Source organism: Balaenoptera acutorostrata, chromosome 14 (assembly GCF_949987535.1).
Source record: "Balaenoptera acutorostrata chromosome 14, mBalAcu1.1, whole genome shotgun sequence".
Taxonomy (NCBI): domain Eukaryota; kingdom Metazoa; phylum Chordata; class Mammalia; order Artiodactyla; family Balaenopteridae; genus Balaenoptera; species Balaenoptera acutorostrata.
Window position 1 is genome coordinate 10,293,880 of NC_080077.1, and position 24,496 is coordinate 10,318,375.

Below are 24,496 nucleotides of genomic sequence, written 5' to 3' on the forward strand. Positions count from 1 at the left end.
ACAAAGTTACTTAATTTATTTCAGCAAAACACCGTTCAAAATTAGGGTAAAAAATGTTGCAAGAAAGGCCTGATAGCTGAGCAAAACTATAGTTCTTTACGTCCACACCAGGTGCTCTGCCCCAAGAAGCAGGAAGGGCAGGATCCAGCAAGTTCGCACTGGTAGGTATTTAACAATCAAAGGCAATCCAGTAAGAGTTAACTTTCAAAGCAAGGGGCAAAACCTTATGGTTTGGTTTTGTTTTTTAATCTATGTAATGGAAATGGAGTTCAAAATAAGAATGAAGGTCAAGATTAGGAGAGCCTCAGGGAGTTGCTCCCACAGGCTTAATGCTACCAGCTAAGAGGCCCTCTGGGCAGTCGGACAATGCAGCCCCCCACCTATGATCTTCACAAGGTCACCCATGACACCTCCCCAACCCCAGACCGGGATAGACCAAGACCCGGATCACAGCCTCTTCATCACTTACAAACTGTTCTTGTTGCCTTGAGCCCCAAACCCTGCTGAGGTTATGAGATTTCAGACCGAGAACAACTTGACACTTCCTGGTTTCAACCTGAAAGCCTTGCAGGTTGGTGCTGAGGCCAATGGTACTACCTGAGACAAATGTGATCTCAGCACTCCTACCTTTAACAACTCTGAAGAGCTGGGATTGGCTGGGCTGTGCTGCTGATTTTTTCCAGTGACGGGTGGACTGTAATGCTGATTCTAGATGTGATGTTCCCAGTTTGTCCGGTGTGAGTATGTGGTATGTGGGGGAAGAGATGTTAGTGGGCCCATGAGGTTAGAAAGGAAGACAAGTGGTCTGATGAGTAAGCCTGGGCACACACTCCACTGATGGAAGACTCGTCCGGTTAATCAGAGCTCCAACTCGATACACACATCATTGAGAGCTCTCTTAGACGTGAGGACGGCACCCAGCTGGGAGAGGTGCAGACTGGGACGTGGATAGAAGACATTCTGAATAAAGAAGGCAGTTCTAGGAATGGAGGGGAACTTGGAATATCTCAGAGTATCAGGAAGATACTGATATCTGAGAGGATGCTCAGAGGTAGAAAGTGAGACAAAAGGTCGCCAAAGCCTGAGTCACGGTATCAGGTCTGTTTAAACATCAGTTCCTTCTAATTCTATCCAGTGTCCCCAGCTCTAGTCCGGTATTTTCTTCAGTTAGCGTCTATCAGGTACAAAGCACGGGCTCTCTGAGCCTGGGCTTTCCTGCCTCTTCCCTCTGTGTTTTTCACTAGTGCTCCTCAGCAGCAGGAATCCCTGATGCAATCCCCAGATTTGTGCTGGCCTGCTACACCAGGATCACCCAGTGGGTTTATAAAAAATACAGGCTCACGAGCCTCACCTGGCGTGAGGCTGGGGTGAGGGTGTGTGTGTATATTTAAAAATCTCTCTAGATAACAACCAGTGGTTTAAGGAACTTCACAGACTCTAGTCCATTAAAGGTTTGCTGTACATTTCATACTTTGATTCCTTGGATCTCATTAAACTTTAAAAAAAAAAACTCTCTTGGTATTTTAAAAATTAGTGTTTTACTACTTTTTGATTTGAAGACTAATAAATGTACTTTATGGCTGCTATAATAATTCTGGAACTCTGCAAGATTTGGTTGAAATCATAATCTTAAAATACCAACACAGCAATATGCATTCAAATTCTAAATTTTGAAGGCAAAAAAGGAGCTCAAAATTAAAGCAAAGTGTTTAGATGTTAAAACAAAGGCTAACATTTAATTGTAAAAATTAAAACTCTATTTAAGCCTTTGAAATCTTTTTGCTTTGTCTTTCAATAACATGACTTTTCAAATCACAGCTATTATTTTAATACCTAATTGTCCAAAATCCAAAGGGCTACATTCTTAGTTAACACAGATCACTCACAGCTCTTTAAGCCCATGGACCCACTATAACTGAGGCTGCACATACATGCGTTTTCGCCCCCTTCTCTTTGATGTGTTAATGCACTATCTCCATTACTGTGTTTCCACATCAGTGCCTCCTAGTCCATCAGCAGACTGAGTCATACTGGCTTCAGAGGAAAAAAACAGAGAAAAAGTGCCTTGCTGGCAAATAGCAACAGGGGAAATAAATTATAAATACACCCCACTAAAGAAGAGTTGCTGGAAGCTGTCGGGGGGGGGGTGGGGGTGGAGGGGAGGATGGTGCACATAAGACACAGGTCTAAGCATCTACGTAGGCCCAATCCACCAGGGTCTGTTCCCAAGCAGAGGAACCACTGCTCAGACTCTCACAAAACATTCAGCCACGTCAACATCAATTGTTAGGCTGCTACTGGTCAAGCTACCTTATGGTTAAGACTTCATGAAATTTATTCACCCTGTTAAAGAGTGGCTAAGATTCGAAAATAATATTAATTGAAATCCCTAATCTCCTACTTTACTAAAAACAAAAATATTTAAAAACGAATTTCAGTTATCCTAGCTTTGGGTATGACTTGAGATGTAAGTCTCCAGACTCAGGGTTGTGATATTCAGTATAAAAATTCCCTCCTCGGCAGGAGAAATGAGACTTTTCAAATTGACTCATTTTTGCTCTTTTTTTTTTTTTTTTTTTTTAAAAACTAAGAAGTCTGAGAGTCTTCCTCTGTCTGATATTAAGTTGGTTCAATGGGGAGTCTTTCAGGGACAGAAGAGGATGACAGATATTGCTTGTATCAGCATCACGTAGGTGTATGCATTTATCTGGGTAAAAATGCCAACTTCTGTTTCTACTCTTGCACGACTCAGAATCCTTATTTTAACAGCTACACTCCAGTCTCAAGAATGCAACATGTTAAGGCGCCACTGGTGGGCAATCGAAGGGTGAAAAGGACAGAAATTCAAACCCCACTGTGTGCCATCAAGTAACCTGTCGCTTCCCTTCATAACGTGTGCGGTTCCAGAAACAGCTCATGACGTGCAGGGAGTCTGAGTGGAAAGCAGCAAAGCGCTCCCTTCCTTGCAGATGCAACAAAGGCTGAGCTAAAGAAAAACAATCCAGACTTCGATGCAAGAAACAGGATCTCCAATAAGACACTGATTAATGTTTGCTTTCTACTAGTATCAATAGATTTGCCTGTAGACATGAGGGAGAAGTAAAATTAAGAGATTTTTTTAAAAAAGAAAATCTACAGAGACAGCACTAAGTAGAAGGAAGAGCAATAGGCCTAGGAGACAGGGCCCTGGGGTCGACTTTGCCCCGCCTGTAACTAACCAAATAACCCATGGCAGGTAACTTTGTAGATCTTGGTTTCCTTCATCATAAAATTGAGGGGTACAGACTGGATGCCATCTAAAATCTTTCCAGCTCTAAAATTCTATTATTGTACAACTGAAATTCTATATCCTCTTGGAACCTATCCTGGTGAAAATATTATTATCCTAAAGATCTGTGCCAGGACTTTGACACAAACCATCTCAAGTCACCGAAGACTTGATTAAAGTTGAGATATAGGAGGTGCTGGGGGTGGCTCACTTCAAGGAATCAAAATCTACCATGGCTTAAAGGTCTAGGGCTTGCCAGGCCTTCCGTAAGTTCACTGAAGTCATGCATCATCCTTGGAGCTCATTTCCAAGAAAAAAAAAATCTGGATAACGCTGAAATATCCAAATCCACAGATCAGCTATATTGGGCAGAGATGTCAATTGTCAGACAATACCAGGTGACTGCCCCCTAGAATGAAAGAATGAATGCAAAACACACTAAATGACGGAGGGAAATTTATTTTACGTGTGTGTGTGTTAAGCATAGAGGTCAATCATTCAAAAACTATGAAGGACTATGTTATAGCCTGGGATTCATGGAAATGCTTCTTTAGAAGCAGTAGGCCGAAGTCTTTCCTAAACTTCTGGCCAACCTTGGCTCGTCTGTGCTTCGACAGTGTCTCAGAGTCCTTCCGACACGATGCTGCAGAGAGCCATCAGAACTGGACTGAAGATGAACGTCATCCGCCAGCCCTGACTAGGCTTTTAGTAAGACAACTAGTATTTCCCACTCTCTGTTTCTCATTACTTCAAAAGAATAGAACATGATCTAGAAATGCTTTAAAACTGAACACAGAAAGGCATCTTCTGAGTAAAAAAGTATATCAAATGTGTATGGGGGGAGGTCCTGGACAGATATTACACATAAATTGCTTATTTCAAATTATTGTATAGTCTTACTCAGCTAATCTAGTACCTGAACAGTACGATTCATCACATTCTATTGTAAATTGTCTGGAAATCAAAACGAGGGAGTCCTTTACTCAAAAGGTGACAAAGAAAAAACAATTCATCCATATGTTCCTTAACTTATTCACCGCCGCAGCTTTACTCTCACAATGTCACTCTTAAAAAAGGAATTAGTAAAACAGCTTCTAACAAGTTTAATCTGTGTGTTTTTTCCTCTATATTATTTTACATCCAACTAGCTGAAAAAGCCTGAAGCATAATTGCCATAATCCTTCATTTCTGCAGTTAGCTTTCTGTCTCTAATTGCGCACACACGCACACACACACACACATACACACACACACACACACACTCCCTCCCTCCCTTCATCACTAATTTGTCTTTTTCAGATTCTTTCTTAGGCTCTAGGCCCTTTGGGATTCTGACTTGAGAAAGAAGTCATTATAACCAACTCTGTGAATATTGTGTTTCTGAAAGGCTTGGGCCACTTCTTCCTGAGAGACTGCCATTTAGTGGACTGGCTTTTCAAGTTGCCAACCTAACTTTAACCTGACAGAGCTATGAACGGGGAAAGAAAACAAGGACAAAAGCAAAAACACAAGTTTGCTGCAATGAGCTGTTAAGTAAAGCAAAAACATGTTGAAAATCAAATTTCCTAACCCGTAGCAGTGAAACATGTACTGTACATGTTTTCTCACATTCAAGCTTCTACTTTTTTTTTTTAAAAAAGGGCACAACAGGTTATGTATATTGCAAAGTGCAAAGGAAGGAAGATTTAAAATAGAAATAAAACTTTTTCTTTCTTTTTTAGAAAGAATAGTGTAAACGCAAACGGCAAAATTCAAAGCTAACACAGATGGGGCTGCAAAGATGAGCCTTTGCCAACTGTGCTTCATACGATTTACAAAGAATCACTCCAACATCTTCCTTTTTCTTATTTTTAATTAAGGAGGAGGTGGTGTATTCTAAGGAAGCTATCTGGATGCTGCTGGCTGAAATGCAGATTTGATCTTCCCGTGCTGGTTAGCTAACATTGATTTTCTGCCCCAGTGGAAGACATTTTACTCTGATGCATGCCATTTAAATTCATTTTACACAGCTGCTTAATGTGGCTTGGCAAGGCACAGCCAAACTAGCTTTGTGGGTCTAAATAGGACTCCTGAGTTGGTAAAGGACAGATCCTATGGATTAGCAGCTGATGATAAATGCTTTTCTCCCCCCACTGTTATCTTCCTACTAACTCATGAAGTGACCTTGAAAGTAGCACAAGAAAGGAAAAAAGAGGAAAGACGATTTCTCCAAAATAAGTATGTTTACCTCATTCTATCCTTATTTCACTTTTAGGATTATGTTTACAGAATTCTTTATTTGTTGGCCCACATTTAGGACCATGTTTACAGAATTTAGAACTCTCAATTGCAAAATTATCATTTGCTCTTGTTGCCTAAATAAATGTATATTGAATATAAAGCTATAAAAAAGCTCTCTGTGTCATGCATTCATAACAAGTAGTGAAAACACAGTTCTGTAAGTTTAGTCTTTAAACAAAGCTAGTTGATTGTTTCCGGTTTTATTTTACAAAATTGTTGTATCTTTCTGCTGAAACTAACTCCTTAACACTATTCAATCTACGTGAGATAATCTTATTATTACTACATGCTAAATGATATCAGTAAAAATATTTTTGCTTAGATAACACTCAATAATAATATACTTGAGTATTTACTAACCTAAAGACAGTGACAGGCTGATATTATAGTTTTGTAGTGGGAAAGAAGAGAGATACTTTTTGTTGCTGTATGTAATTCCTGTGTCGAAATTGATAATAATATGGCAACACTGTGTTTAGAAAAAAAATTCTGTGTTGCATTATTTGGTTGTATTCTCCTGGTGACTTTAATATTCTAAACCTCCTTGGGAGAAGGAAATAATAGAAATCGTTGGCGCAGATGTCTGCTCAGTGGTGATGCCACGAGGCCCCTCGCAAGTCCTATTAAGACCCTAAGCCCTGCCTCCTGCAGTGGGGCTCCGTGGGGCCACCGCACTCTGCATTCAGGGCGAGCGTGGAAGCAGGTCCCTGTAGTGGCAGGAATGACAATAACACAGTCATGGTAACGGTGCTACACAAGTCCTAGACGACACAACGACCACAGTGGGGGACATGACGCCGGAGTAGGTGACTTCATTACTTTTACGTAGATAAAAGTTTTTGTTTCCGTCTCGGGCACGAAGGAAAGAAGCCATGCTGAAGCCATGCAAAGACAGGATCTGGGGGACGGCATGCAGGTCTCCACCAAACTACCACAGTACTGCTGGTGAGAATGAAAAACGAAACAGAACAAAACAAACAAAAAACCCAAAACAAACAAAAATAAACATAAGACAGCCCCCTCTGAGATGGATTTCCTTTTAGGTCTTTCACTCTCTTACTTTGGGTGTTCCGTTCGCAGCCAGATGGCATGTTCATTAACAGTTTAAAAAAATGCCCAGGACCCGCAGCAAGTCAGGGCATGTTGCTACCTACCCGTACTGGTCAGGCTGGTTCATCATGGGAGCCTGAGAGTTGCCATAGTTGGGGTGCTGGGAAGAAAACATGGGGCGTCCGCCAGCCCCAGACTGGCTGGGATAAGCAGGCGACCTAATGTATGGTGGCCTAAAGTAGAACAGAAGAACAACTTCTTTGGATTTGTTCTGTAGACAGGTAGGAATCCCCCTGTCCACTATGTTATTTCCACACATAGGTGTGGAGCTTACAGAATGTGGCATAAAATACTCTGTACCATGCAGCTGCCTGGCAGTGGAGCTGGAGAACAATCCTTCAAAAAAGGGCGGGGGGGGGGGGGGACAGGGCAAAGGAGAGAGAAAAGTAAGATTCTCAGATCCAGTCTCAGTTTTACAGTTCTGAAGCATAGCTTTGACTTTGGTAAAAGCCAAAAAATAAACAGTCTCCATTTAAACTCCTGGAGAGCTCTGATGGGTGGAGTGTGAAGGTGAGGCTTTGGAATGGTCTACCGATTAGAAATAGAAAATGAAAATGCATGGATGTGTACTTATACATTAACTTATATAAAATTATATATAAACTGATTCAGAAAGGGAGCACAGCAAGGCTTTTTAATCAAACAATTATGCCTTCATCTCTACAGTTATCTTCTTCCCAGATCACTATCCAAGGCTTCATGTCAAACGCAATCAAGTACTTTTCTCCTTAAAAAGGAAATAACTTGTGCTTTTTGAGTTGTGACAATGGACAATTCATTTAAACCTAAATTAGAACTTAACTGGACCAGCCAAACCAGTCCTCACGGACAGGTTTATTAAAACATTTTCTCTACAGCCTGCATAGGTTCAGTTCAGAGGTATAGTGCTGGGGTTCAGAAGATCCTAAATAATTGTAACGTGGATGCGAGGGCGGGGGGGAGGGAGAGGGGGAGAGGGAGAGGGGGAAAGAGAATATGACTGACTTTCATTTTATTATGTGGAGCAAACAGTGAGACTGGAAGGGTCCCTAAAATTCCCGAATAGCAACTTCAGAGGAAAAGCGACAAAGGGATACATTTAAACACACACACACACACACACACACACACACACACACACACACACAGCTCTTATTTCCCTTTGACAAACTCAGAATCTTCTCTCTTTTCTTCTGAAGATACCGTATGTTCATACATATCTTTCAGTGTCCTTTGTTTTAAAACATACCTTGACATATGTTAAACGTAATTCAAACAGTTTTACATGTGAGTCTTTTAAAACATATTCACTTTGCCTCCTAAATTTTAATTTCAGTTATTTTTATACAGGTCAAGTATTTACTTCAAGAATTAATTTTAAAATTCCGGATGAAAAACAAGTAAGTAGTTGAGGCTAGAGCCTTTGCTCTATCAACTTAAAGCTTTCGGAAATATAATCCTTGTTTTATCAACCACCTTTTGGTTTGGACAGAGAGAGAGCTATGCCCAGAAAAATAAAATACAACAGAAGAACGTGAAGTAATAAATCTCACACATATACATTTAGACAAACACACACAATACACATATGTACACATACAAAGTTTCTATTTTAATAAAGATTTTTATGGTGAGGTAAAAAAAAAAAGAAAAAAAGGGAGCAGTTCTTTGTGAATGTTCTAGATTTTAGCCAGCTTTCAGGCTCTCGACTCTCCTGCCTGCACCTCACTGTGTTAAGGGGAACCCCAAAGACACTCGCCATGCCACTGGCTCTAGGTTGCTTGGTGCAGTGACTATTCACAGCCATTTCAAATAACCTCCCACAGCTGACTTGCCCACCAATGATTCCTTCTTCCATGCCTCATACAACATGATCTATTATTTACTTCTCTGACCTTTATGGTACAGAATATATTTAACACAAAAGGAATGGCCAAGCCAAGGGACCCTCTGCTGCTCTCCACCCCTGTGTGAGCCGGGGATGACGCAGCTCTGGGCTCCGCATGTGTGCACACATCCACACCCAGACCGCCCGCCCGACGGCATACCTGCTTTGTGCCGAGTTCGCAGCGGCCTGCATCACTGCGGCAGCTGCCTCCTGTGCCTTACGGTTCACGGTTGGCATTGGTGGCCCCATTCCTGGCCCTCCCTGCTGAGACATGCCAGGAGAACTAGGGGTCATGCTGCTCATATTTCCAGGAAAGGGTCTGTTCTGCATCCCAGCTGATGGCATTCGTCCCAGGGGCATAGCACCACACGGCTGGCTTGGCCCTTGTCCATGCATCTGGCTGTTGGCATTGATGCCCATGCCGGGCCCTGGGCCGCTGTAGCTTGCACTGGGCACCCCACTATATGTTGGGGCTCTGGAGTAGTTACCTAAACAAAAATCAAACACAAATTAAAGCCTTTTACTTAATATTTGAACTTGTGAAAACATTCACTGGAAACACTTTGTGTCCAACAATGTGATCAACACAGAATATTAGTCATTATCCTCATTAACCCTTTCCCCTATTGGCGCTGATGAGGTTGGCAGTCTCAAAATACGCTCTCTCTGCACATTGCAAAGGCAAAGAGCCACACAGGAGCACTGTAACACGCAGGGAAACCCAGGCTGATCACTGAGACCATCCATGAATGGACACGGGACGCTAGTGCTGAGTGGTGCTTTAGCACATCCAGCACCTCGTACTCTTACCAAAATTTAACTGCAGTAAGTATTTCAGCCCCAAGTCCGCAGGTGAACACCAATCTGAGACTGCACCACTACATCACTACCACGCTGGACAGTTACGATAAAGGGTTCAGAAGGTGTAAGAAAACAAGCACATGTGGTCAAAATTACCCTTCAAAACCCCACAGGAGGTGTCATGTGGAAATGCGACATTAATCCAGCACAGTCGGCTTTTCTCTGGTGTCTGGAAGACTTTTTTTGTTTGAGCACCAGATAAAGTGGCTGGTTTGCACTTGATGCCACGTCTTATGAAATACGTTTCAAGCACTGGCATGGCACTCAGCCCAGCGAGACGGTGGCACTATGGGAAGCAGGCAGGGTCCCAGACCGAGATAAGCGTCCACAGTCTCGCCTCCCATCTCTGCTCACGTGGGGCACGTGCTCACGGAGTAGAATGGCCTGGACTAGTTCAGTAGTTTTGTTTTCTCTCTCCTTCCACACCTTTTATTTTGATTGAGTGCACATAAACTACATTCAAGTAAATTGAAGGCATATATAATGCCACTTCATTAATAATAATTGCTGAACCATACTATGTATGAGACATTGGGCTAAGTGCTTTGCATCAGTGATTTCATTCTTTTCTCCAATAATTATATGAAATGTAGATACGACCATGACTCCACTTACAAATGAAGAAAGTCAACAGCTAGTAGGTTAGGATTCAAGCTCAAGCAAAATGATTATGGAACCCATGTAATTAACCAATAAAATACACTGCCTCCCAATAAGTGACTGTTGAAATGAAATATATGCAAAAGGATAAGTGTCTGTACAATATGGATTAGTGTTTCTCCAGCTGTCCTTACTACTTTCTGGAAGAATCTCCTCATCTATATAACATAACTGTTCTAGGCACAGGGGATGTAAAGTTAAATACAATGCAATTCCTGTACTCAAGAAGCTCACGACCTAAGTGTGTGTGTGTGTGCGTGCGTGTGTGTGTGTGTGTGTGTGTGTATAAGGTGGAGTAGCAGGGGTAAGATGAGAAAAAATACAAACACAAAAACAAAAAGATAATGCACTGTGAAAAGCGTAAGAGAAAGAAGAATAAGTCTGTGTCGGGTGGGGATGCGGGGGGCTGTCCATGGTCAGGGGTTGAGTGAAAGTCTTTGAAAAACCACCTTGGGTCGCAACCCAGGCGTCCGTGTGGGGCAGGCTTTGGGATCTGGGAGAACTGGGGCTGAGGGAAGCCTCCATATATATACTGACCATGTGACCTTAGCTAAGTTGTTTTAACCTTTCTTTGTTTCATTCTCTTCTCTGTAAAACAGAGATAATCCTCTTCAATACTGTCTACTTGAAGAGTTGTCGTTAGGATTAAATGACATAACATGTAAAGTATCTCAAATGTGAGTGCAAAAATGGTAGGGGGTTACTGCTGGATGGTGATTAAGGCAGAAGAGGGCAGGGAGCGCCTGTGGAAGAGGCCGTGGACAACGGCACAGACAGCAAAAGGGCAAACTCAAGAGCAAGTCACTGCTGAGCTTCGTGTGGCCGTGAGAAGGGGACAGAGGGAAGAGGCCCCCGTATATCAGGCTTCCAAGCCCGGGACCTATTCTGAAGGTGAGAAGGAGCTTCTCCAGGTTTTCCAGCAGAAATTGGACTGGATTAGTAACAACAATAAAAGCCAGCAATTGGTATTTACTGTGTGCTAAGCTCAGTTTCGAGTTCTCTGCATTACGTCCTTCAGTGCTTACATCAAGCCTAAGAGGTCCCTGTCCTTACCATCCTCACTTTAGGGAGAAGGAGCCTGAGGTGCAGGATGTGGAGTGGCCTGTCCCAAGGTCACGTGGCTAAAATGCCTCAGAGCCACAGTCTGCACCCGGGCTGTCCACTAGCCACACCCCTGACCGGCCTCTCAAATACTTAAGGAAAACCACACTTACATCACATTATCATCACAGTCGTGAAGAAAGCAGGTCTTCTCAAGTGCAGACCACCTACAAATCTGCAAGAAGCCCTGACTATTCAGCACTGACTGGTATTTGCTCTGTTAGGCGCCTCACGTGAGCTCTCTTACGTGGCTGTCTATGAAGTGTATTACTCACTGGAGACGGTGTGAAGGTCACTGTTCACACAGACCACGGGCCGGACACACCTTCTGTAAAGGGCTGGAGACTAAATACTTTAGGCTTTGTGGGCTAGATGGTGTCTGTCAAAACTAAACTGCCGGGCTTCCCTGGTGGCACAGTGGTTTACATCCTGCCTGCTAATGCAGGGGACACGGGTTCGCGCCCTGGTCTGGGAAGATCCCACATGCCGCGGAGCAGCTGGGCCCGTGAGCCACAGCTACTGAGCCTGCGCGTCTGGAGCCTGTGCTCCGCAACAAGAGAGGCCGCGACAGTGAGAGGCCCGCGCACCGCGATGAAGAGTGGCCCCCGCTTGCCGCAACTAGAGAAAGCCCTCGCACAGAAACGAAGACCCAAAACAGCCAAAAATAAATAAATAAATTAAAAAAAAAAAAAAAAAAAACTAAACTGCCACTGCAGCCCTGACGTGGCTGGAAGCAACACACACACAAACGGGAGCCCCTGTGTTACAAACACAACGGCCGGCCAGAGTGGCCGTCATCTGCTGAGCCCTGCCACAGACCGGTCTTGGGACAAGCTTCTTAAGAAAGTGCTCCACCAACACAGAAAGTGACTTGTTACAGCCAGCAGCTACTTTTCCCCGAATATCCCTGGAAGCCAAAGAAAGGCAGGAGAGGAACAACAGAGCGAGGGAGGAGGTGGAATGGATAGGAAAACAAAAGGGAAGGGAAGGAAGGGACAGGAGAGGTTCAACATAAATCACCTCAGGTGCCTCCGAGTTGCATTGTGAGTTAGTCTTTTATGCCAGCACCTCAAATTTAAACCGCCTTTGCATGAAGATACTCTGCCTTTGCAGATGTAATCAAACTGATACTGTTTTCAAGTAAAAGGTAAACATTTGATAAACATTGTTTATCAAAGTTCTTTATAAAAAGTTCTGAGGTTGCTCTGAATCTCCCGTCCCACGGGACCACACAGAAGGTCCCCGTCTGTTTTCCCATCACACCGTCTCCGCGGAAAGGACACCTTACGCTCATCCTGGTTGGGAGGGACGCAGAGCAATGGGCAGGATGCTGGGTCCTGCCTCCTCCCACGCCTTCCCAGAGCACAGTCCTCCGAACTCTTCTCTGCAGCAGGTTGAAGACTCCCCCCGACCCGCCCCACTGACCTCACAGCCCTTCGCTTCCAGATTATCTGATAACATCAGTGAGATCCAGCGCGCCTTTCTGGCTCTTGCTTTTATTAAAAAGAAACAAACTCACTTACACTGTGAACACAAATGAAATCAATTCACATATTCTTGCTATTGCTCTGCAGCTAGTTTCCACCCCCCTCAACACCTGATAAGTGACTCATTTGGTAAGAAACTTTATTCAGTGAAAACATAGGTACCCTTTGCTTTTGAAGGAAATGAAATGACACTTTAATCTTGTTTTATAAAACAAGCATTTACCTGGTTGTTGCAGACTACGCCCACAATGCAGTTTTATATGAGAGTAAGGTCCCTGATTTTGTGGAATTCTGCTTATAGCTGAAGTAGAATGCCGTTCATACTTGGAACAGAGAAATACTGTCACTCTGGGTTCCTGCACCTTGGGTTTAACTGGCAGTCAGGGGCTGTATTTTAATGAACACAAAGGAAAGAAACAACTGAGATGTTCAGTAACCCTCTACCTGACTTCTAGCTTTTTCATTCATTTTATGTACTAAAAAGACAAGAGCTGGGTTTCAATCGCTTTGCTCAATTCAGCAGCTGGTCTTCGTTGCACAGCAGGAAGCACTCTGTAATCGGGCAGAGTATGCGTCAGGGCACAACCACCATGCCCGCCCATACACGCATGCGTGCACTTGTCCTTAGAAAGGCCCATTGAGTGCTGGGCTCCCAATCTTATTTTTCCTCAATCAGTTAGGCTGATTTCACGAACTGGCACTCAAAAGCACATGTCAAGGGAATATGTTCTCATTATAGAGGCCTCTATTTGGTAGGAGAAATACAAAGTCCCCTTTTCTTCTCCTTGAAACTTTCAAGACTTTCCTCATTAAACTCACATGCCTGGATAAAAATGGTTTCTAAAGGCTTTAAATGGCTTAAGAGGCAGCAACGGATAAAGCATAGGCTCTAGAAACTGGTTTTGAATACTTGGTCTGACACTTCCTAGGGGCATGACCTTGGACAAGTTGCTTAACCTCTCGGAACATCAGTTTTGCCAGGTAAAGTAACAATAATAACGGGGAATAGGTAGAAAGTGACTAGTTCAGTGCCAAGCATAGAACTACCTAAAAAATGATAGCTATCACCATGATTGTCAACAATAATAGTATTATCAATAAGCATTAATATGATTTTTTCTCCATCATCTTTTGAAAATGTGTGGAAGGAGTGAAAAATGATTCACACTCCCCCCCACTTTGCCTACTCGATAACATATCTTTCTCCCCAAAATAAACAAAAACCAAATATGTAAGCCAAGCAAAATATGAGAGGAAAAGCCAGGAATGAGAAGTGCAATCTTATTTCCATGTTTCTCTAATAGATTAGTAATTTGTTGGCACTAGCTTTGACAGAAAACAGATGGTTCCAGCATTAAGCACAATGAAGGCTGCAGATGCTGGGCCAGCCCACCTCAGCTGGACGGGTCTTGCAGCCAAGTACGAGAGCCCACAGTTTTCAAGTGGGTTCATCTTGGCACACCAGCTTTGGAAAATTGGTCACCAAATGAATTCAGATTTCAACCCACCAGGAGTTGTATTCAAGCACCAGATAGAGGGAAGCAGGAGCTAGACTCTATTCAAGTCACCATCATTATTTTAGAGGATCACAAATAATTCTGTACCTGACTCTGAATTTTCAAATTTGCTAGTTATAATTAATATTCCAAGCTTACTGCTTTTATTGAATCATTAAATGCTTCCGCTTATTTTACTTCTCAGTTTCAACCATACAACAATTACTTATGAACAACTACTACACGCAAAGTCCTATATTATTCCCCTTTGCTGTGGAGGGTAAAATGGTGCACAAATCATAGAATAGACAGCTGACCCTGAGTGGGAAAAAAAATAAATGGATAATTAGCTATATACTATGATAAACATATTTGTGAATTAGGGCTAAATTTGGCCAGTAATCATCACTTCACATAGCCATCTACTACATAATATTAAGTCATGTTTATTGAGGTAGAATTTATATGCATTAGCAACCATATATGCCCTATAACCACCAGCACAGTTAAGACATGGGATATTTCTATCACGACAAAAAGTTGCCATTTTGTGGTCAATCTCATCCCCACTCCTGGCAACCGCTGATCTGATTTCTGTTCCTACAGTTTTGCCTTCCCCAGGATGTCATATAAATAGAGCCACAGTGTACTGTGTCTGGTTCCTTTCACTCAGCACCATGCTTTTCAAATTCATCCACAATGTTGTGCATATCAGTAGTTTTTTCCCTTTTATTGTTGAGTAGTATTCTATTCTGTGAACATCTGGGCTGTTTCCAGTTTCTGGCAATCACGAATAAAGCTGTTGACATTTGCACACAGGTCTCTGAGTGGATATATGTTTCATCTCTCTTGGTAAACTCTAGGGATGAGAGTGCTAGGTTGTATGATAAGTGCATTTTTAACTTTGTAAGAAACTCCACTACAATACCTATGAGAGTTCTAATTGCTCTACTGTACATCCTGGATATTGCCAATTTTTAAAAAATATTAGCCATTCCAGTAGGTATGTAGCGGATACTGTTGTGGCTTTAATTTTCATTTCTCTAATGACAAATGATTTTGAGAGTATTTTTCATGTATGTAAGATCCTTGCTATGCAAAAAAAGTTACATTTAAAAAACCTTCTTCCCACACTACCTTTCTCTCAGACTGATCTCACAATGCTGTACTTTCAGCCACTGCTTTAGGAGAGAAACTGACTGAGTAAAGAAGACCACAAATGCAGATTCAAAATGAAAGTGAACTTACCCCAAATTGCATTAAATCCTACTATTTGTGGGACTAGAGATAATTTATCTTTTGAACTGATATATAAGACACCATATTTTTCCTAGGTCAACATGTATTTAAAAAAGTCTTAAAAATGTAAAAATAATAATAATATTACATAAAGCTTGTAAAAGAGGAGAAAAGACCCATTACCTTACAGTATGACTTCAGTAGTTTTGGTAGTTTTTTTGGTAGTTTTGGTAGTTTTCTTCCCACATTTGTTACTTTTGGTAGTTTCTTCCCCATATATGTTACAAAATTTAACTCCTTTAAAAATTTAATTATACAGTGATGCAAGCGCAATATAGAAAATATAAAAGCACAGAGAAAAACAGACAACCATGATCCTTAGTGCCATCTCCCAAAGATAATTCTTAAGCATTGAGTAGTCAACCCAATACCCATCAAGCATCAACGCAGGGTCAAGAAGGCATACCAGTGTCTCTGGAACACTCTCTTTCTTATCCACTTAGGAAATAGTTCTTAAGAGCCTCTAATATGCCAGCTCTGTGCTAATGGATGGGGATTCAGCAATGAGCAAAGGCAAAGAGCTTACATTCTGGTGGCAGGAGACAGGCTAATAAACAAACCTAGACCATGTTGTGTGGTGTCAAGCGCTCTGAAGGAGAACAAAGCAGGGAGAACTTACACAGAGGGGAGAGGGCAGGTCCCTGAGCCAGGGACAGAGGAGAGCCGCGCGGGGAAGGGAGCTGTGTGCGTGCTGGCTGCCTCTGTGTAGAAGCGGATCTTTGGAGAAACCGCCGCCGCCAAGGCTGATGTCACACACAGGCTTGGGGGACATATGGGTAAGTCCGATGCTAATCTAACTTGAGAGCATTGAGTCTTGAGAGCACAGGCCCTCAAGGAGCAGGGGCATAAATGTCTGCGTGTGTGTGGCCTTCAGAAAGCCACCGGTCACTACAATGTTCAGTTTCCTCATCTGCAAAAAGGGCGTCATACGAGATTCTCCATCTCGTGTGACTGCTGTGAGGAAAACAATATTAACAGTAACTATCGTTGGACACTGACAATGGTTAGAATCTGTCAAGGAATAGACAGAAACTGTTCCAATATTAATGTAAGATAACTTTTCAATCAGTGAAATTCTTTTTATTATATATTGCATCATATGCCTAATTTTACTTTCAAGATGCACAGATATTAAATTTACCTCTCAAACAAAGTATAAGAAAAAGTAAGTACTAACCTAAAGAATGTAAAATTGTATTATCTTAATTCAATAGCCAAATGTGGCATAAAACAGTAAAATCCCTACGGTAAGGAACAAAGGATTCTCAGTCACTGTTGTCACAGGTGCCTGAGCACCTGCGTCCTCCCTAGGCTCAGAGCTGCGGTGCCCTGTGCACACCCACAGACTGCATGGGAACGGCGCCCCCTGGAGGGAGAGCTCTGATCTGCTTCACCTGATGGCAGGTGCAAGAAGCCTTCTGAAAGGACCCGTGGTGCCAACTCTTATAGATTTGAAAACCGGTCACTTCTTTTCAAACAAACAATTGAAAAAATGGCAGAGCTGTGAGCCTCAGGAAAAGGCACCTTGCTAAGATGTAAAGTAAAGCTGCACGTCCACATCTGGCGTTTCTACACTGCCATCCACAATTGTCGTGATCCAGGCCTGCCGTACAAGTCCACCGGATGACCACGCCCCACGAGGTGCTTAGTTATTCAGTGAGGGGAGGGGATGCTGGCACTCTGTGTGCTGCTGATTTTAATAAGCAACGTAAAATAATTAGCTTCACACTAGTCAAAATTAATGTTGCTTTATGTTTTTTCTTTTTCTTTTATAAAAAATTAATTAATTAAGTTATTTATTTATTTTTTTATTTTTGGCTGTGTTGGGTCTTCGTTTTTGTGCCAGGGCTTTCTCTAGTTGTGGCAAGCGGGGGCCACTCTTCATCGCGGTGCGCGGGCCTCTCACTATCGTGGTGTCTCTTGTTGCGGAGCACAGGCTCCAGATGCGCAGGCTCAGTAGTTGTGGCTCACGGGCCTAGTTGCTCCGCGAAATGTGGGATCTTCCCAGACCAGGGCTCGAACCCGTGTCCCCTGCACTGGCAGGCAGACTCTCAACCACTGCGCCACCAGGGAAGCCCTCTTTTTCTTTCTTAAAGTTGATTTGTACTTTGTTTTCCTTACTTCTTCCCTAATTCCCAGGTTTTGATAAAATCACAATGATTATCAGTCTGCTAAGAAAATTCATGCTTAAACCTTTTAACTTGAAGGCTAAATTTGAGCATCAAAAGAACATGGCATTAACCACCTTTTGCTGTAAAATGATCTACTACAATCTGTTTTTGCTACTGTGAGCAAGATAAAGATTTAAAATTTTTTAACAAAGCCGTACAGAATATGGAATTAATACTTTTGCCTAGCAGTGTCCATTTAACCATAAAATAAAGGTAATAGGAAGCAGTGAACATATCAAGTATATTACAAATTGTTTTAAGAAAAAAAAAAAAAAATGAGTGAAACCGAAGGGGAAGTGATCTGTACAGAAACCAGGCTTTGGAAAGCCAGAGAACAAGACCTGCAATTTGCAGCCCTGTCCACGGGGAGAAAAAATGAATCCATGTGGCAGACACATCTCACTTCTGTAGAAGAGAGGCTGAATTTAGTTTAATTTGAGAGTAAGAGCAGAGATTGAAATCTTGGGTCATGGTGACACCAAGGTTGTCATGGGCCTATAAGGCACTCTTCAAGTAGCCAGTGGGCTGCCGACTGGTGACATTTATATGTTGTTCCTCTTGAACTGAAACAGCTGTAAGATTATTAACGTGCAATTCACTATTTGGAACTGCATTCATTTCAACTAGGTATCATTTAAAGTGTGCCTTTCCTGAATTTGTGAGAAACATTTTAATGAATGAAGGAGAAGGAAGAGTTCCGACGGCATCTTATTTATTTTAGAGAAAAACATTTTAAACCCTTCTGAAAAGCCTCTTTGACCGAGTAATTTAGGAATAAAACGTTCTTCAGACTCACCTACTTAGAAGTTCCCTGCTTCCTAAGACACATTATACAAATTAAGGCATAAAACCAAGGCTGAGTCAATGTACAACGTGTCTAGCTGTTAGTGGTGGCCCAGACACTAACATACAAGGGAGTGATAACTGGAGGGGAATCTAGGCTCAGAATCACTGTTAGTTGCCCAAAGTAATACTCCTAATTCCTTGCAAAACTACGGCTAGACCCTCACTTTTTGCAATTAGTGACAAACATGCAAAAAATACTTGTGGACAGTCTGTGACAGACACTGTTCTAGCGAACACACAAACAAGACAGTGTCTCTCCTTAGGAAACAGAAAGGCTATGAAGATGAAATTGATTTCCGCTCCCTTTTTCCGCACACAAATTCATTTATTAATAATTAACATGTCAATTACATAATTGCTTTCTATTTATTAGAGCAAGTCTCTATGGCCCTTTCTACTGCGAACAGTTTGTAAGGGTAGTTATTTTACATGTGCTTGCTTGAAGGTAGTAAAGTACTATTTCATCAAATATACTGCAATTAAACATTTTTACACATTTAGATCGGCTTCATCCCATTAGGGTATTTTGATATTTGTCCAAAACTGACTGGGAGTTTCCTGTTACCGGCGCTCAAGGTCGCCTTTTGTACGGGAGGGGGCATCGCGGCCTCGATGACGACCTAGCAGCTGTTGGGAGAACGTCGAGGAGCCAGCGCGCTTCGAGGCGAGGAAAGCCTCCGCTCTTCGCGCAACTTTTCGGGAGGTGCTTTGGGGCCTCGGGGATTCTGTGGGTGCCGAGGGGGCCGGCCGGGTGGCCGAGCCGCGGGGAGAAAACGCCGGCAGCGGCGCCTTTGTCACCCCGCCCGGCGGAGGAGCTCAAAATAGCAGCGTCGAGAAAACGCGGTGCAGAGAGAAATGCGAGCCAAAGGGGGAAGCCCCATTAGTACGTTTAATAATTCAGATTTTACAGTATTCATATACACTTCTAAAAATTTCTTAATAGTTTTTTTTTTCTTAATCTCTAGTATTTCTGATGTATTTCCACGCCTGTATTCCCCAAATGTTCCTTGCTCCTTGAAGGCTAGTGGTTTGCTTTTGCTTCTCTCTCAGCTCACTGAAGGAACGGCAAGGAAGGAGTGCATCTCAGGCCTGGGAAGCGACGCACCAGTGGCTCTGTGAGTGGCCTCTTAAGTATCCCTCAGTGTGAACCCTGGCTCTGCCCTTACCAGCTCTGGGATTGTGCGTAAATTACTTAACCTGCTCCTTTGCAAAATGGGATAACGTCACGGGCTTCCTGTTAATTAATAAAAATGGGAAAGTATGTCTGAATTTGAATCCTGGCGTGACCACTGTGTGCCCGGGGCAAAGGTGTGTATGTGGTGCACGCCTCAGTCTCTTTGTCTGTCAAGTGGAGTAATAACAGTACCTATAACACAGCATGTTGTGAGGATTAAATGAGTTAATATATGAAAAACACCAAGACCAGGACCCAGTAGTGTTTAATAAATGCTGGTGGTTGTTACTAATAATTTTGAAGAAGCTGCTCCTGACAACAAAAAGGTTAGCAAAAAGAGATTGTAAAACATTTTCCCTTGAGATCTCTTAAAAACAAAACCAGCCCAGAAGAAAGCCATCTAGTTAGTAATAGACATAGAAGATGTGACTGATGACCCTGTGGGTCGCTGCACAAGCGATTCTTTCCAGACATCAAAACGTGTAACACGAAGATGTAAGCTGAATATTTTACTAATAATTTGAGTAGTTAATTAAGAGAAAGAAAAAAAGAATACTTCACTTGCATCTCTGGTTAAAAGGATCAACCAAGAGAGAAATGTAAAGGTAAGAACATTTACTGAATTGAGTGATACAGGTTCCAAGCGTAATTTCCTGTCATTTAGTGTTTGCCGAGGAGAGGAGAATACAAGGAGGAAAGCAAACGATTCTGATGTGCACACAGAGCACTGGGACACTGATTTGCAGCCCACGGCATTGGGAGCCAGTCAAGGAACCCAGGAGGGGACACGCCTCAGAGTGGAATGTGCCAGAGAAGCCTCCTGGAAGGAGAACATTGCCGAGAGCACAAATGTGCAGGCACTTCTTCTCAAAGTTAGAAAGTGCTGTGTATGGAAATTATCAGCCTTATTTTAAATTATCTCTAATGTCAACCTAAACTCAGCATTTATGCCTTAAAAAAAACCCGAAACAAAAACCTTCTTGTCTACATAACCAAAATGTTACGCAGTGGATCCAGTGGGCCGCATTAACATAAAAGGCCCTGGAGTTGAAGCAAAATTTAGACTCAGAATATCAGAATTAGAAGCAACTTCCAAGGTAACACAATCTAATTTTCTCATTTTCTATAGGAAAAGTAAATCCCAGCGAGTAAGCAACTTCCCAAGGGCACACAAGTTTGGGTGAGAACCCTCACAGGTGCAGTGATCCTAAATCAAGAATCTTGGGACTTCCCTGGGGGTCCGCTGGTTAAGAATCCACTTCCCTAAAGCAGGGGCGGTGGGTTCGATCCCTGGTTGGGGAACTAAGATCCCACGTGCCGCAGGGCAACTAAGCCAGCACGCTGCAACTACTGAGCCCGTGCTCTAGAGCCCACACGCCACAACTAGAGAGAAGCCTGCGCGGTACGACGAAGAGCCCATGTGTGCCGCAACTAAGACCCAATGCAGCCAAATAAATTAAAAAAAAAAGAATCTTAACATTCAACGATTCCAAAAAACTGAGGGTTTTTTTCAGAAAATAAATCCATTCTGTAGAAATTACCTTTTGTGTTATTACCTAACTCCTAAAGCATAAGTGCTTTCATGGCCATTCACAAAAGACTCATCAGATAGTCCAAGGCTCCACTTTCCCTAATTTGAGAGCAGCAGAGGACGAGACTGCAAGAGTGAATTATTTAAGAGTAGAGAAACCAGTTTTGAAGATTACAGGAAGCCCTAGTGAGTGGTAGTGGTTAAATCCCAGGCCTCCAGCCACCCCTAATTCTGAGAATAAGGTCCTGACCTTGTCTCCAGTTACATTCTGAGCAAAAGTCCATATTTTCTGTGCATATCACAACTTATAAAACTGCCTTTCCAACTTTCACTAAAGTTTTCTTCCTTTCCTGATAGCCAAAGCCCCCCAGTTTTGAAGATACCCACTGAGTGGGTGCAGTGGGCAAGTAGGCGCTTTCACAGCTGAGGGACACGTCCTGCCTTAGCTCAGCAACAAACTGCCACATGTCACAACTACCTGGGGCTGATGGGGAACTAGGCAGACACTTACTGTCAACTGGGACCTTAAATTCCTAGAGCTTACTGGAATTCACAACACAGAAATCCATTTATGACGTGGTGTGAAGGGAATCAAGCAAAACCCACGTCTGTATCCACTCTGACTACATGCACATGGACAGAGGCAGGAAGGGGCCATGGAAAAATTCTCTTTTGGGTGTTTTAATATAGTTTTCCCAACAACAGAAATAGTTGGAATGTAAAATGACAGAGCAACATAAGGCAAGGCGATGGTGCTACACTGATAGTATTGAAGGTGCTTAAAATCCTTCCGAAAGAGATCTTCAGAAAACAAGACAATTTTCAAACCGTGAAGTAAGGAAAGCTTTTCTGAGAAACACCAGGTAAAAAGCCGAGAAGGTGCCTGGCCTCCTCAAAGAATCGTCTGGCCTGGCAGGCACTAATTCGATGGCTGGAGAGGCTCAAAGGTCCTCAACACAGCACATTTTCCAGACGGACAGAAAAGCTCTCAGAAATATTAAGGCTTTATTAAGTCAGGGGATCCGACTTGGTTGTGCAGGCAGCGAACATTTTACTACAGTTTCCTACTGGGCATTGTCTTCACTCAGAATATTCTGGTATTTTCAGAAATGAGGAAGCTCTGGGAATTGTGCCAGATTAGCTCATTCTCTCTAAATTATCCATTAATGTCTAATTTAAAGAAACAAAATATAAAGAAGGTGCTAATTTCAAATGCCTTACTGCCAAAAGTGACTTAGAAAAAAATATATATATATATATATCAGGTTAAAAACCCTGATAAAAGGATTCTGCATGGGTAAGACAAAACAGACGTCAATGTCCAGGAAGGCAGAATGAAAATGGTGTATTTGGGGCAAGTTCCACTTATTTTTCTACTCTTTCCTTTTTGAAAGACATGTCCATTTCAGGCTTTGTCCTGCCTTCTAAGAGTAAAACTGGTAATGACTGTGAAAATCAGAACTATTATTTACCTGATAGAGCACTTTGGAGACAGATTAGATGAAGAGAGATGAGAGATTTCATCTGGAGACACATGAAATCCTTCTGAGTAGTGAGAATATTGTTACAAACATAATTACAGAGAGGGAGGGGACAAAGTTAGAATACAACATAATGAAACCTAGGTTTTAAATCAGAAACTTTTTGAGGACAAGCATTTAGAGCTACGTTTCAGAAACAGGCTTTACTCCTTCATTATTAACAGCACACGTATGAAGGGCACTTACCGCAGTGTCTGATGCATGAATGCTTAATGAATAGTTGCTATAATTATTCTTCCCATCACTACGGGCAACTGAAGGACTGTGGGTTTGCATTAACCTCACAGATCTGTCAGGTAACAAATAACTGGATCTTAAAAGATGTTTATAATGTTAAGGTCTTGAAGGACTAACATATTAACAAAATTTCTACAACCTACTGCAGTGCATTTTGGAGAAACTTTTTTACCTTGTGGTCCATACTGGCTCATCTGTGGACCGTAAGTCCCACTTGAGTTACTCTGCTGAAAGCTACTGATGCCAGGATGCATCTGGCCTCCAGGAGAAGGATGAGGCGACATGGATGGTCCTGTCTGTTGAGGTCCATATTGAGACATCTGAGGGTTTCTTTGTGTGCCTGCCATAAAACCTAAGTGAGAAATAAATGGAAATACATAAATGCAGGTGACAAAAGTGAATTGTGTCAAAGGTAGATGGGAGAAGACTGGTGCTGTGGGATTCCCCTAAAGAACATCTAAAGACATCTCAAACCCAGTGTGGAGGATGTGAGAGGGCCCAGGGGGCTACCCTAGTCCTCACTCTGAACTCTCATTAGAGCTCCTGGGAACCCAATGGACTGTGGACATGAACTAGGGAAAAGGAGAAGAGGGTGAACAGGCCAATAACCTTAACCTCTCCTAACCTCCATTCTTGCCTGGCTGGACATGTGCACGCCCCTCAGAGCCTTGGCTCACTTCCCGATCTCTGGGCCACGTGTCCCCGCTCACTCAAACATCCCACCCCTCTCTCAAGCCCAGGCCAGCACCCAGCTCTTCCCTGCACATAACTGTTTTTCTCCCCTCTGATCTCCTGGGGCCACAATTGTTCACCGTGACTCCTAGAGTCCTGCAGACTTACCACCTGATTCATACTACCCCTCGGGGGGAACTGTACACAAGTGGAGGGTCTGAAGTGTACTCTGCTATTCCAAACAGACCCTGACTTCCTCCCCTAAAGCTCAGCCCGCGGTCTCCCCATTGCCAACAACACCACCACCACTCACCCCGGTGTGCCACCCATGATTCCTTCCTCCCGCCCCGATGTCCTATGGTGTGATGGATCCATTGGCACGTCTGTTGCCTCTACTTCCGAAATGTATCTTGGGTCACTCCTCTTCTCCATTTCCTCATCTACAAAAGCCAAGCCGCCCAGCTACCATCTTCTCTCCCACACGGTCATGGTCTGGCTCACCCCTCTCAGCCCTGCCCCCTGTTTTTGTGCCTTTTGGTTCACTTTCACAAAGCCGCCAGAATGATTTTTCAGGAATAAAAAAGGAAATCAGAGCGTATCTTCTCTGTATAACCACCCTGCCACCAGGCTTCTCATTAGACCTGGAACAAAATGCCAGCATCTGACTATGGTCTGTGGGCTCTTTTGTGGTCTGGGGTTGCCTTTCTCACTTTAACCCCACTTCCTATAGTTTTCTCTCTTTCTCACTACCCTGAAGTCCACTGGCCTTCTCATGCTTCCTAGAAGATAACGTCAAGCTCTTTCCCTTGATAGAGCCTACTGTCTCCCGTTCCCTCTTCCGAGAGCGTTCTACTGCCGGTTCCCTCCTACCCTCCAGGTCCACCTTCCCTGACTG

General features: G+C 42.9%; 1 protein-coding gene across 9 annotated transcripts in view; it reads right to left on the bottom strand.

Moving 5' to 3' along the window:
• The window catches only part of ARID1B (AT-rich interaction domain 1B), a 405,593-nt gene that overhangs the window by 50,020 nt on the left and 331,077 nt on the right, over positions 1-24,496 (bottom strand). For 5 of the 9 annotated variants that reach the window (XM_057527655.1, XM_057527659.1, XM_057527654.1 and 2 more), the window contains 3 exons: positions 23,102-23,281; positions 8,686-9,013; positions 6,703-6,831 (listed from right to left, as the gene is read on the bottom strand). In XM_057527655.1, the coding sequence (XP_057383638.1) occupies positions 6,703-6,831; positions 8,686-9,013; positions 23,102-23,281 (637 nt within the window). The remainder of the gene's footprint in view (positions 1-6,702; positions 6,832-8,685; positions 9,014-23,101; positions 23,282-24,496) is intronic. The other 4 variants (XM_057527661.1, XM_057527658.1, XM_057527660.1 and 1 more) reach the window with 1 other exon arrangement.